Consider the following 15982-nt stretch of genomic DNA (forward strand, 5'->3'; position numbering starts at 1 on the left):
GTGCAAACCTGGGACATTTTTTACCATGCAATTAGTAAGGTATACAGCCAATCATGATTTCTTACCTGGAAAGACACTCAAGATAGCTGAGAGCACATGCAATTGATTCGATAGTCTGCCAGGAAGGCCTGATCTGTACTCATGAGTAAAAGAGAGACACTAACTAATGGCTCTAAAGAGGTGAGGGATTACCCCTTCTCTAAGCAAATGTTAACTAACAGCTAAATAATAAAGCATTATTATTCCTTAAAAATAAAACATCACAAGTAATTAGAAATGACAAACACGTCATTTTATTATACAATCAATTTGATACACACTATAAAAGTGATCAGGTGATATTTTTGTGAAGCTAAGTTTTTCTAATGTCTTACCAGTGCTTAAACTAAATCTTTGCTTCAGTATTAACAAAATTGTGTGTTTAACATATTTAACTAAATATTCCTAATTTCACAATTTATCAGTTGAGAAACATAGACTTTGTTAATAGATAGTAAAAAACCTTATCTTTCCAAGAATATCACATAATCATTTTTACCACCAAACCAACATTTTCAGTCATTAATTTTTTACATTAGAAAGTATTATAAAAAAGAAAAGTAAAGGATACAAATTTGAAGCGCACTTCCAAAAGTCAATTAAAAAAATCTTAATTCTTATAATCATAAAAGATTACAATACATGCAATAACAAAACATATATTACAATTCATTTATACAACAAATGCATTTCTAACCTAATTAATTCATATCATCAATGTTCTTTTTTAAAACAAATCATTCATCAGTAAAATAAAAGGCATTATATCTTAAATCATGATAAACGCTCACGTACTTATTAATAAATAAATATATGTATACCTTTTTCTAAAATTAAAAATAACAGAGAATATTTTATATCCTATCAGTTATCAATACATTAAAAGCAGAAAACTGTCAACTGATTTTAGAGTCTCTAATCAGAATTTGTGTTTGACCACTTCAGTTTTTCTGATTAATAATGATTTCAAGTAGGCTAGCAGTATAAAGGCTCTTCCACACCAGAATCCTCCTCAATATTAGCTTGGCATGCCTCAGCGGCGATAGTTGGCTAGAACCTGTTTGGCTGGAATGGTTGGTTGACGGGATGGTAGCCAGGCCTAGAACCTCGTCGGGGCCTTCCACCTCGGAAGCCACCACTCCTACCAGGCTGACCTCCTCGGGCAGGTCGCATCGGAGGTGCTCCACTTCCTAAATCATTACCAAAACAGTTGTTAACGAGTAAACACTTAAGTTTTAATGGACAGTATTAAAACCTGATAAATAATCAGTTATTATTCCCATTATCCATCATAAAAGGAAGAATAAGAGCTTAATAATTGTTTCACTAAATTTAAAAAATCCTCATTTAATAATATTAAAAATTGTACACAAGTACTATATTATATCTAATGTATAAATACGAAACAAAAAGCAAAATTTTTAACTTTGTGCCATACATAGAAAAACAGCAAGTGGCCCTCTATGCTGCAATTCTCTTCATCAGGATAAAAAACCAGTTTATTATAATGAAATAGTCAATCAAATTAACTACACTTTTTAAATATGTTTTTGGTTTCAGGAATAAATATTAAAAAAAAAAAACTTTGAATAGAGTTTTAATTATCTCATCTATATTTTTATAATTACCATTATAGTGAAATTTTAGAATGTTTTAGGGTTAAGTGGGAAACAATATCCTTAAATTTTTATTAATGAATACTTGCCGTTTGAAATACCAAATACAGTTAGTCTTTCTTTATCTTATTAACCTTCTCTAGAGCAGGACCTTGTCTTTCAGCTCAATATAATTCCCCCTCTCCCCTCTTCCCTCTAAATTATTCTAATAACTTTCATTTGAATTCCCATCTAATGCTAATAACATTTACAGAAGGATAAAGTATAAATGCCTGAATATATGTCTAAATAAATATTTACTTCACTGAGAAGACACTACAAGAAATCTACTTAGTTATCAATGTTTATATAAAAACAAAAAACATAAGGCTGTACAGACATTGGATGTGTACTTCTCATGGTAAGATGATGTCTAACAGTCACAAACTTAAACATTGATTAGAATGTAAGTGCCTGGGCACATACAAAACCCATTCATTCAGGAATTAGTTCAAATGAAAATCAATTGAGCATAGTAAAATTAAAATTAAAATCAAATAATTGAAAGTAAATTATTCAAAACATATCTGAAAATTTCTCTCCAACACTTACGACACAGTAAGACCCATTGGTCACACATGAGAAAAAAAGGTTGTACTGACTTTCCCAAAACGTTAGTTTCCCAAAAAAAAAATTCATATCAGGGAAAATTAACAAAGAAAAGTATAAATGGACTGGCAGGTATGAACAACAGGATAAAGCCTACCATTACTAGGAAATGAAGTATATCTACTGGAGAACAATTACAGAATATAAAACAGATATATTACAGAAGTAATATATTTTATATATTTTTGTAATTAAATTTTTCACTTGAATTACTTTCTGATCGGGTGTACAATAAAGTCAATGTAGGTATATCTACGTTCATATCAATCTGTCTGTTTTTCTACATTTGATGATCAGATGTGATTGTGGATAAGAAATATGTGTCCAATGTAGGTGCAACCAAAATCAATCACTATGTAATCATGAGAACAGGACAGCCTCAGTAGCAGGATCAAATTGGGGAGACGAGTATGTAAGTAAAAAAATTTTCGATAAAGGATTAGTTTATTTGTTCTATTTTCATCTAAATTTATCCACTTATTTACGCAAAATAATTAATTGTAACTTTTTCAAACTCGACAATATATCACTTGTTGTAAAACACTATAGATAAATAATACATCACCATTTTAAAAAACAAAACAGTATCCTGAAAACTCAATTTTTTCAACTATCATATTCTTATCTATATAATCTTTCCTGAAAATTTTGAATCTGACAATTATATGGCTTTGGTTTTGCTGAAGATACTGTTTTGTGTTAAAAGAAGTATGTTAAATCATAACATTAAGGAGAACGGAATTGGATGCACATGTTCTACTTCACAAAAGCTATCATATTTTTATCTAAGGAATTATTTTTTTTTTTTTGACAATTCATAAATTTCATAGCAATCAATTTCTTCCTCCTTCCTGATATACAGAGTTCAAAACCATACAAAAAGAGATTGGTATTTAAAGTGAATTCACATTTTCTTTAAATTTAAAATGAGTAATAAGGAAAAAAACTAAAATTCAGTTTTAACTACCATTCAAACACTAAGTGTCTAGCGCTACCTTTTTGTGCAGGTTGAAATTTGTGCCAGTAAATAAACAAACAACTAGGAAAATTAAGTAATTTGTCATTACCATAGACTGAACCAAACGGATAATACTGACCCCTAGCAGCCATCATCGACACAGAAGGCTCCCAGACGATGGGGGTAACCCTGCTGCGAGCCCGATTGCTGCGTGGTGACCTGCGACTTCCAGCAGCCCGCCTAGCTGGACTGGCTTCTGCCTCTCGGCCCTCCTCTTCATCTTGGCTCACACGGCTACCGCCGGCCTTTTCTCCCTCACTGCTAACACCTTTAACATTTGATAGCTTTAATGTAATAGTCACTAACTTTTTTCTACTATTTCAAAATGATACAGCAACTTTAATTTAACATCATAAACACAGTCTTATATACATAAACTGAATAATCTGTACCATATGAACGCTTATATTTAAAATAAATATTGTTTAAAAATTCTACTGAATAATATCGACCATAATAGTATATTATCTACAACATAAAAAACTTTACAAACCATGATAAAGGCAATACAAATTGACAATTGTATAGCATAAAAGAATATAAAAGGAGATTCAAGAGTACCAGTAAAGTTAAGGAAGGAATCAATGAGCCTGTGAATTTTGAAGACTAATATGTTTTATTTATTTTTTAATATTTATATAAAAAAAAATTGTTAGTAAACATAACATCAATTATTAGCTTATATAAGTGGTGAAAAGCTAAAATTGAATTGGTTAATAAATAACAATAACAGGCATAATATATTAATTAGAGGGTCACAAAACATTTTTTTTTACATTTCTCCACATACTATTACACAAATAAGTAAAGAAAAAGAAGGACTATATTTTTGACAATATAATGCATTTCTTAACATTCTTCAGCAACAATAAATAACTAAGAACCATCCACAATACTCGCACAACACTGTTACTAGGTTTCTCAATTTATAAGTACGAAGACACATAGTTGAGGAACTAAACCAAAATCAGATCTATTTTGCTTCTTGAAAAATTCATACATCTAGTAGTAACCTGTAACATTTGCTGTAAACAAATGGAGGTCACGTACCATCTGGGTTATCATCTGCTGGTGGTTGCTGGTCAGACTCTGGTTCACCTCCTTCTATACTTCCATTGCCGCCGGATTCTTGACCACTGCTTTGACCTATTTCTTCACCGCCTGCTTCTGTTGAAAATCAAAAAATTATATATTAGACAAATTATAGCAATTATAGATCATAATTTTTGTCATAACAATGAACAATTTAATGAATTAAAAAAAATTGTTTTCTAAAAGCTTAAAACCTCCAGAATCAGAATTATTACAGGAGGGTTTAGCTGGGCTTTTAAAGTATACCTGAGAGTGTGAATCATTCGATGAAAAAAGAAAACAAATAATGAACACTAAAGTATACACTTTATATTTGCTAGGGAGTTGTAAGGTCCAACATATTGAGTGTTATATGATACAATAAAAGTTTCAATCTTATATCTAAAATAACCTGGATAAGCTGTAAACGGGATTAAGAGAAACACTTCAGGACCAGACTGTTATTAAAAAGAACGCCTCCACATGGTTCTTGCTTGTCCAATCATAATATAAAAGATCAAAAGCCTGCTCTATCATAAATGTTTAGGAGGAGAATATCGAGAATAATTTTTAGTTCTATTCAACAAGACAAAAATCCAGCGACAATTTGGGATGATTTATTTTCAATGTATCAGCGAGTTGTCATACAGACTGTACATACATATTATCAGGCCATCATAACTGTAAACTAGTGTTCTGACCCCTTGAAAATACCAGAAACTGGAGGTTTAAACAGTATTATTCAACAAACAAGGTACAACACAATCTTTGAATCATAAATTAAAAATAATCACTGGCAATATGTTTTTCATTTTTCATAACAGTAATAAATAGATCAAAATAAAATAGTGCAATACCTTGAGGAGAAACGTGAGAAGGTGTTGAAGGTACACTCCTACCAGTGCCTTCCTCCAGAGTACTTAGGTCCATTCTAGTGTCATCCATACCCTCAGAAGCTGCTAATGTCACACCAGCCACAACTACAAAAACAACGTAACAATCAGAAAATATTATTTTAGCCATTACCTAGGTTCTGATACCATTAAGTTGTTTTAAATAATAATAATAATAGCCTAGTAAAATGGCAAATTAATTTCTGTCAATGGATTATAATGTAAAAATGGAAAACAAAAAGTATGGTAATAAGTTCACAGTTACCTAGAGGTGGGTCTACCCAATATGCCAGATTTTTCAACATGGTCACTGTATTTTTTTTTAGGTGTATTATAATTATTTCTAATATGTAACAAGTAGCTTAGATGTTAAGACCGTGAATGGCCGAGTTTGTAGAGCTACTAACTTAGCATTCTCATGTCAGAAACAGTGTAGGTTAGAATTTGGCCTGGATAGGTTGACTTTTATTTCATGTCAGCTCCACGGAATAAAAACTGAACAATGCCACTCAGGTTAGAATATGTTGGTTACCTACATGATAAACCCCGGGTATTATTATGTTATTATAAACTACTTCGTAGTGCCTTCAACGAGCTTCAATTTGAGCCTAATAATCATTTTGTGAATTTATTTTGTCAAATATTAAGGAAACAGGTATCCTTGCAGATTTGATCATTATACGATCATATATATATATAATTATAATGAGATTAGATAAGATTTATATAAAATAAAATTAGATAAAGTTTATGTAGCTTTATGGTTTATATAAAGAGTTTAAAATTCAGCCCTACAAGTCAAATAGTCCCTAAAATGTCGAACTTTTCTCAAGATAAACTCATTCTCCCATGTATGTAGAAACATGTTAAAATCATGTCAAAATATTTCTAAGCAGCGTTGAAAGGATACAAACTCCTAATATTAATCATATTTCATCAAAAAATGTGATAGCTCATTAATAATCAACTAAAAAAAAAAAAAGAAACAGAAATTGAGGTTTGAAAAAACTGTACATAAAGCAGTTTATAATGATTATTCTCTAAAAAATAGTAGTTACTATGATATTTGCCAAAACAAATTCACAAAATGTTGACAGCATATTTATTATAAATAATATATCATCTGCAAAACCACCAACCTATTATTCTCTAAAAAATAGTAGTTTCTATGATATTTGCCAAAACAAAATGATGATTTCCTCAGACAAACTGTATTTCAGGTATTATTGAACATAAATAGCTCCATCAGGGCTCAAATAGAAGCATGTTAAATGCACTACAAAGCAGTTTGTTTATTCATTTGAAAAAAAAAAAAAAAAAAAAAAAAAATGAAGACCTAAAATTCAGGTCGAAACGTCGGCACGAATGAATAATGTTTTGTTTATTTACTCACCGCACTCACCGACCATCTTCTCCATAAAAAAGTAAAAAAATGTTTAAGCTACATACATATTTTACTTCACCACTATTAATTATTTCTAAAACAATTTTTTATTATGGTTTATGAACTGGATGAAGAATCAATTTATGACCAACACATTTAAATTTTAATTAAATTATGATACCCACCAGTAGGACGAAGGGGAGGGGTTGGTTCCTGGGCAAAAGTGAATCGTCCAGAAGGAACTTGAGGTGAACTGACTGCCTCACTAAATCCATCATTCCTACGAGGAACAAAGAGTGTAGGAGTGCTAGGTACGATAGAGTCATCTCCTCCATCTTCATAACCCTGAAATATTCATTAAATTAACATTCTAAAATAAACAATTAAAAGCTAGTAATTTAAATTATATTTAGATATAACTAATTAGACATAATTATTTATAAATATGACCATTAGATTTGAAATTGTAATTTGCAAATATGATGGAGAAATCAAGGGAGTATTTACCACAAAAATATCTTGCTAACTCAGAAAAGAAATAAATATCATCATAACTATAATAATTAATCAAATGGAAAACAGTTTTTTGGTATAACTATAATATAAAGGAGAAATAGTTGAAACTCTGATTACCCATACTTATCATCGCTTCTTATGCTATCTACTCGTGTTTTTTAAAAGGTCCATTGTTGTGCATAATATTATTAAAAGGGGAATTTGGAAACTTCCAAAACAGCTGACTCTGTTCTTGGCAACAACTGAAAAATATTAATCGAATTTTATCCCTAAAAGTAAGCATTTTTCAAGCTGAGTTTTCTTTAGATAGTTATTTCAGTAAGTATGAATCCCAAAGATGAATTGTAAAAAGAGGATTGGATTAACTAACAAACTGTAATATAGCACAAAATAACTCTGACATAAGTACACCACTTAAACCTCTAATGGGAAATTTAATACCGTATTTAGATGAATCTATTCCTTTGAAAACTTCAATAACTTAGCCAAATTATCCCAGAGTACACCTACTAAAATTTAAATCCACTTTAATAATTGAATTGTTTTAAGTCATATATTTTTTTTAAACATGTTGCAGTAAAAATGAAGGATAGTTAAAAGTTACATAAGGTAAGGTACCTTTGATCACATAGTAAAAGTTTTTCCAAAAATAAAAATTCTTTCTCAAAATAAAATATTAAAAACATACAACTGGTGCAGAGATCAGTGAATATGACATTCATGCATCAAACTACGACTAGGTAAAAATTGCCTACGATTAAAAAAATTAAGATTTATTTTAGCTTAATTTAAAAAAATTGAGGTGACAGCTTACTAATAGTATTGGATGCCTGTTCAATATAGGAACAGCGGTGGGCCTCCTGTGGTATGACTGGTTACTTGAGACACTACTAAGGGAACTTGTAGCTTCTCCTCCTGAGGCGACAGTTTCGTTTACATTGCTTCTACTTGATTCACATCGATTGGGAACTTCACTTGAATCATCTAATTTTCAAAATAACAAATAGCGTCAATACTTATACCAAAATCTGCTATACAATTATGAAGAAAGATGGAAAAGACAACAGATAGCTAATAAAGAATAATATTTATATTTACTTGAGGTTTCAATAATTCAGGCCATCAGAATTCAAAAGAAAAAGTTAAATGAAATTATCATGAAATTATGTAATTAAATTAAACAAAGTTTAAAATTTAAAAGGTTTATTAATCTTATTCTCTCCTTAGTTTCAATTTTTTAATTATTTCAGCATCAAATATGGAGTCGACATATACACACTACTAATTAAATTATTAAGTAACATTAATTTATCAGGGCAATTCATCTTTTTGTGAGTAAAAAAAAAAAAGAACCTAAGGATGAGATAATGTCTAGGAGCTTTAATAGACTTTTTTAAAATTAGATAAATGAATGACAACATCAGATAAATGTCAATAAGTGGAAACTTTTTCAAATGAAGTAGGACTTTTATTTGGATTATGTGGATAGCATATCATTACCCAATAGAACGTGATGCACACATAGCATTCAACGTAGCAATTTTTTGATTAATAATTAATTCAGATTCTAAAAATTTTAGAAGTTGTATTAACTAACAAAACCAAATTTTCATTATCTTTGGATTCAATAGACTGAATGACAAAGTGTTTAATTTACTTTGACAAAAAATTATAAAATATCTACAATTGGTTATAGAACATAGAGAAGTTAAAATAATTTAAACACTTATAAATAAGAATTTTAGCATAAGAGCAGTTGTTAGTATCCTATCCTTACTACTCTCAATGAAGACAAAATGTGATCTGTCATATCATTGAGGTTTCAAAATAATTACTTCGAAGATTTTCATATCAGATTTGATACTAAGAAAATATTGTTAATTTTTTCTACTAAAAATTTATAAAAAAATATGATATCTTTTAAAATTTGTTATTTTTAAAACAATTTCACAAATAAATCAAAATTTCTTGTTATTACTCATTATCCTTTCCACTTAATAAGACAGTTCTAACAAGTTAAATACCAGAAATCAAGAGGACAAAACAAAGTTGACATCATGTTTATTATAAATAATATATCATCTGCAAATCCACCAACCTATTATATCAACCTCATTGTTGTCTTGGTCGGTGGTACTTCCTTCGTCGATGTCTGGCCCCTCGCCCTCCTCATAGCCAGCAATCTCCTAATAAAAATAAAATAAGAATAATTAATTAATAAAACAATTTTTTAGGCCAATAAGTTGAAATTATAAATACATTAAATATATATTATTGATAAGGTCACAATATGTATATCATAGTGATATTTTAACTGTTCTCATGAACAGAACGTATACATTGGAAATTGAACAATTAAAACTGTGCAATCATAATTCACGATATATAATGAAAGTAAAAACTTGTAGAACGTGTAATTTTATATCTAAAAAGTAGATTAAGTTTAAAAATGCTTAAAAACTAATGAGTAATTATTTTTTAACGTAAAAATAAAGCAAGCGGCAATATTTAAAGTATTAAAAAAGTAATTAAGTAAAAAAATAATATTAAAAAAGACAATATTATAAAATATTCATCTCATCCAGCAGTGAACTTCAATCAAGATTCAACCACAAAGTATTTCATAATAATTATAAAATTTTATTTAATGTAATTTGATGTTAAAATTAATATTTACATTTTATCATTTAAATTTAAAGTTATTTTCGTTTATATAAGAAATATATTTTCTTATATAAATAACTAATGTTTTCTTCTATTCAGAGAAGAGATTCCCAAACAGAAACTCAAAGCAGACCAATTTGTATTCTGACTCGATCAGAGAACATTTACAAGATAAAATTGGTAGAATGTTAGAAAACTTAACATTCCTGATAAATTTTAATAAAGCTTTTGTTACTGAAATTAATTCTGGAAGGCTTCCATATCCGTATCTCTTCAAGCAAAGAGATGATATACCCAATATTGAAAGTTTATTTTTAAAAATACCCACAGTATGGTTATTGTTTCCTTTTTTTTTTTTTTTAAGTAATTGCAAAACTGTTTATGTCAGTTCTGTTTTCCTACTAAGCGAAAATTTAAAACATAAGTATAATTAAGCAACATGATTGTACATGTACATTATATATGTGTGTAAACACTTTTACAATTCCAACTATAATTTTGTTGAAGAAGACAAAATGAAGTTAATAGTTTACCTGCGCATCTCTACCATATCCTTCAAGAGAGTACCTCCCTTCCTCCTCGACCTCTTCTTCAAATTCCTGTCCATCTTCAATACCCTAAAATTGAAACATTATTAACACATATTCAACATATTTCATTACAAAAATATTTGAGGGAGAGGGGGGTCAATCAGAACTTTGTGGAACTGGTAGTTTTACAAAAATTATTATGGTAAATTTCTATGTTCAAACTTTCTGTGGGGAACACATTGAATATTGATGTGTTTGATTTAAGGTAATCGTAAAGTAAAATTTTGTCCATGTGTTCCATTCGTTGATCTCTGCGTTGAAATCTTTAAAACCCAATGTATAAACCCTGTCTCAACTAACCAATGTCTAATTTTTAACCACTTATTTCTAAATCACTTTTATCAAAGTTGTAATACAAAAGTATAAACTTATAGTGAACTTAATTATGAGAGATAGTTGACCGTGGATAATGAATGAGGAGAAGATGGTTGGGGGTGCAGTCAATGAAAAACACAAATTATAGTGAACTTGTTCTCACTACATGAAATTCTGAATCCAACTATACACACTCATCACAGACATTCAAGTGTGGCATGATCTTATAAAATATACATGTATTTGGTATTCAGTTATATCCAAAAGCTATTGGCGACCAAACCATTGGCAATTGTTCTCTTGATCTTCCCAAAATAAATGTATTCAAATATCCTCAGCAGGCTGAGAGAAGACTCTGCAAGTTGATTTCTCTTTAGGCCTTAGACCAATTGGAAAATATCTTTTAAAGGCACTAAAAACCAAAACTTAATCCTGCTTAAGCCAGACGGGCAGCGGCACTATCCAATACTGCCAAAAATATTAATAAATAATTTCAACATATTTTAAAGGTATATCAACACATAGTAACATTGTTTAAATAGTTTCATAACTAAACTTAATTGGATTAATTAAAACAACAAAAAGTTTAAAGAACACCTAATTTACAACAAAAAAGATATATTTAAAATTATAGACATTAATTAACATTGCGAATTGAAGCAGAGACAATTAAAAATTATTTTTTAAGTGTTATGATGCCCACGGGCTAAACATTTTTCTAATTTAGTACTTACACCTTAATATTATTATTTACTTTTTGATCCAATCTTGTACCACAATTAGTTTCTGTACTATAGATTCTTTTCTTCAATATTTTTCGACGGAAAACAGGAGGCTTAGGGAGGAAAACAAAAATTTTAAGGTTGTTGTTAATTGAATATTATTATTTAAAAACAACTAATTTATATAAATTATGAATAATTAAAGTAAATAATCTTATATTTCGCATGTCAGTTAAGAAAAAAATTAAAAATTAAGAGAGACTTCTAATTTAAATAATCTCTGTAGTAGTGCCAAAAGGATCAGAAGTGTGGCTCAAGTCAAATTGGCAATGGGGCAAATAAAGAATATAAAATAATTTGGAAAAAAACAGCAAGCATATCATCATCAAATGTATTCAACTTAAAGAGGATATATTCCTAAAGTTTAAAAATATTTAACAGCATTTTTGAGGATAGGATATCAATGAAATTAACAATTGAAATAAACTTTATTTCAGCTTATTATTTTAATTGGAGCCAAAAAAACTTATCTACACTCACCCCATCATCTGGCATGTCATCATCCTCATCACTTATTACAAGGATATCATCTTCCTGATCTCTCTGGCTGCTAGTTGGAACTTGATATTCAACTTCCAGCCCATCAGATCTGGAACATTATCATTGTGAGATCAAAACTTAATTACTGACTAATAGATCAATGTCCAAGAACATTAACTGTATATCAAGATCTGAATCAGAAATAATTACCAAAAAATGGATAAGAACAAAATGAAAAAAATTGAAAATAGGTTATCGAATGGCTATGGCTAAAATTATAAAACCGAGTGACTAATTGATGACAAAAAGTATACCACAAATGGCGATAACAAAAAAGTTATTTTATTCATAGATTTCTGGTATTCATATAAGAAAATTTAAAATATTTTAGTCTTAAAACAGCAAATTATTAAAAATAAATATAAGATATGCAACCATAAACAACTGCATATTTCTTACTACAAACATTTGCATTGATTAAAACTATATAATTCTTTTATATTAATGTTTATAAATACTATGTTTTATGAAAGCAAATACCTGAGAAGCATTTCACCCTCAGTGGTGGCTGCAGTAGTCGCACTAGTAGCAGCAGGTGTGAGCCTCGTCCTCTTGGCCGGAGTGGTGTGCTTGCTCTGCTCGTCACTGGCAGGCGCTGGTCGCTTGCTACTCCCCTGCCCCCCCTGCCTGGTGCTGGTTGTGCTACTGGCTGCCTGTTGGCTACTGCTGCTGCCGCTACCAACTCCTCCCTGCCCGCTACTTGCAACAGATAGCCCCGATTCTTCAACCTGGGACTGTTAACAAAATTTTATATCAGAAATGTTTCAGCACAGAATTTTTCACAAACTAATCATGAAAAAGATTGTACTCAGTGATTATAATTACTCATTGTAAAACCTATCCACAAATAATCAAAGGATACGTAAATGGAAACAATCTAATGACAGAACAAGTTACTTGACTAAATGTTCATCAAAGATGTTGAGATAGAAGAAAAGATTCAGGAATCAACAACTGCAATAATTTAAGTACAAGAAATATATTATGGGGACTAAACCTCAACAAATGTTCAAAATCTATTGGATGTCAATTAATAAATTAATTAGAAATATAAAAAAATCAAATGATTTCAAAAAGCTGCTGAAATTAATTTTGTCTATGTAATTGGGTGAGCCATAAAAATGACCTATTATTTTTTCTAGAACAATTCAATCCGTTCGCAAGGACAAAATGAAAAAAAACACAATTCTCTCCATATTTTAAAATTAAAAAGGAATACTTCTTCTTAATAAATTCATTCCACAAGGTTGAACTAACTATTGATCGAGAATTTAATAGTGATCAGTTATAAAGAATGCAGGATACATTCTGGCCCAGCACTAGCCAGGATTAGTTAATAGAAATCCGATAAATTTGGTCAGGATCACGCTCAACTCCTTTACCCAAGGAGGGTCGTCTCCTGATCCCACGGTTGCTTTAACAGATTAAATAAGTATCTGCCACTACTTAATTCCACATCTGGCCCTGAAGAACAAAAAACTTACTCATTGAGCTTCAAATTACTTCATAAGACAATTTAATTTTTTTTTTAATAAATCTTTTTTAGCCATTATCAGATTATGTTGTAGTTAATTTTTAAGGTGTAAAACTTGTTTTAAATAGAATACTTTGGATGTATTTATACAAAAATACATGCTTTATACAGGTCTTATTGATGCATTCTTAGATAGCTCAATTACTTATTGTATGAACACAGTATATTTCAAAAAGTCATTTGCACGTCACTATGATTAGAAAAACTGATTCTAATTTTTTGAAGTTTAAATTTAATTTAAAACAATAAATACGAAGTTTATCTTATCTGTAATGTATTGATAAAAATTATAAAATTTGGTCCAAGAAAATGATAAACTTATTATAAATGCAGTAACTTATAACTTTTTCAAATGGAATCATACTGTTTTCTTACTAAGTAGGGCAAACGTCAGCTTACAAAACAATCTAAATAATGACTCCTGAATGATTTCACTTGAAAAGGAAGTATGTTTTAAAAAGATTTTTTAGGAGCTCCACCTTTAGTGAGTGATAATGGAGGTATATATACTTTGGAAAAACTGTTAGCAGTTCCAGATTTCCCAAATAAGTGAAATCAGTCAGGAATGGTGAAATAGAAACATAAATAAATAAAAGAGGATATGATTATTATTAGGAGCAATGAATGTTTCATAGTTAGAAACTAAGTTAAAAAAATAAAATGCAGGCATATTATTATACAAAAATGCATCCATTCCTTGAAACAGAGAATCTACATACAGTAAAGACAAATATATAACATTTAAAAGCCAAAAGCTTTTCAACACATGCATCAAATAAATTTATACAAAGCCATCAAACAGTAATTCTACTAATAAATACTTAAAAAATGCATCGATACTTGTTTAGTACCTGGATCAAGAGTAGCAGATTTAGTGTTTAACCAACTGAAAAGCCAAGATGATTCAGATTCTCGACTCATGAAAGTTTTATTTCGAGTCATAGTATCAACAGATTCCTAAATTTATCGTCTATGTATAATTTGGTTCTTTCTGCATTGCACTAAAGTTTTAAACTCGTAAAAGAGTTTTGTTGTTACATTGAGATAAGATCTTCCAACCATCCATTAAATGTAAGACAAAGCAATGATGTAATAATGTAAACAGATTTTTTATGTCTAAAGATCTTTGAAATGGAATAACAGTTGTACAATCCTATTAAGCATAGAACCAACTTCATTGAGCTGGTTCTATCATCTACAGATTGTCATTTCATATCAAATTTTCAGAGGCAGCAGCAGAAGAATGACAAAACAGCCAAATAGAAGAGATTAATCATATTACCATTATATTAAATTTATATCAAGTTCTAACAACAAACGAGGATTTATCACAAACAAACCTCAAAAAAGGTGCATAACAAATATTTTCACTCATATAACAGATATAAATGAAAGAAATATGACATATTAATTTTCCTAATTGGCAACACTTTTGTCATCTAAATAGGAACACAGGATTTCCAATACTTAAAACAAAAACAACCCAAATTTGAAATCATAATTAAAAATTGCAGGGTCAATGGATGTTTCGTCTATTATAAAAAGAAAATAACAAATTATTAAAACTTTTATTTTTTTTAATCAAAGATTAAATAAGTTGAATGAAGCTTTCAAACTAATCGTGGATATTATCTTTTAATGTCCACAATGATTCTTGTAGCAGGAATGCTATGCTCTGCAGATAGGCAAAATTACATTTCTACAACTGTCTCAAAAAACAAAACAACTAATTTATCAGCAAGATATTTAAAAGTTTCAAGATCGATCAGAAGCTTTAAAGGCAAACATACAATGTATTAATTATACATAATTTATAACATACAATGTAATAATTATAGCCAGTATATGGATGATTTTCAAAAAAAAAAAAAGTCGAACATAATGAAACTGGGATATTTAATCGTAAAGAATGCATCATATCATTTTTTTTTCTTTTATTATGTTCTTTTCATGTCTGTTTATAGTATTCATTAAAAGAAATAATTTATTTCCTACAATTGAATTCCTTTTTTTGCTGTCTAGAATCCCCCAATTATCATAAAAATGGAATTTCACAATATTAGTTTCAGTTAAAACTTCTCTTCTGTGAACTCGGGATAAGTTCTTTGCATAATAAAAACTATCAAAACTAAAAGTTAATAGTACGCTTGTATCAGAAATAAATTCATAATTATTTTAAATGCAGCTCATAAAACAATGACTTATTCGAAAGTTTATTACTGGAAAATATCTCAGCACATCTATCAATATTTTCAATTGTGAATCTCCAAGAGAGAATTTCATGAAACCAACGTGATAACTGTGAAAGGCAAAAACATTTTTGTATTTAATAGAAAATAAATCTTTCTCAAGAAATTAACCACTGAGGTGAT

The 15982-nt window shown here is 29.4% G+C and overlaps 1 protein-coding gene across 7 annotated transcripts in view; it reads right to left on the reverse strand.

Moving 5' to 3' along the window:
• Positions 1–267: 267 nt before the first annotated feature.
• Mgtor (Megator) overlaps positions 268–15982 on the reverse strand; it is a 42734-nt gene continuing 27019 nt past the window's right edge. For 4 of the 7 annotated variants that reach the window (XM_014427890.3, XM_014427888.3, XM_014427889.3 and 1 more), the window contains 11 exons: positions 12557–12810; positions 12017–12125; positions 11509–11589; positions 10383–10466; positions 9284–9371; positions 8000–8169; positions 6855–7014; positions 5250–5372; positions 4372–4488; positions 3371–3589; positions 268–1229 (listed from right to left, as the gene is read on the reverse strand). In XM_014427890.3, coding sequence (XP_014283376.1) covers positions 1090–1229; positions 3371–3589; positions 4372–4488; positions 5250–5372; positions 6855–7014; positions 8000–8169; positions 9284–9371; positions 10383–10466; positions 11509–11589; positions 12017–12125; positions 12557–12810 — 1545 coding nt within the window. In that variant the 3' untranslated portion in view covers positions 268–1089. Of the gene's footprint in view, positions 1230–3370; positions 3590–4371; positions 4489–5249; positions 5373–6854; positions 7015–7999; positions 8170–9283; positions 9372–10382; positions 10467–11488; positions 11590–12016; positions 12126–12556; positions 12811–15982 lie in introns of those variants that run through there. The other 3 variants (XM_014427886.3, XM_014427887.3, XM_014427891.3) reach the window with 3 other exon arrangements.

The sequence above is a fragment of the Halyomorpha halys genome, unplaced genomic scaffold (assembly GCF_000696795.3).
Source record: "Halyomorpha halys isolate HHAL.00 unplaced genomic scaffold, Hhal_1.1 Scaffold678.1, whole genome shotgun sequence".
Lineage (NCBI taxonomy): Eukaryota > Metazoa > Arthropoda > Insecta > Hemiptera > Pentatomidae > Halyomorpha > Halyomorpha halys.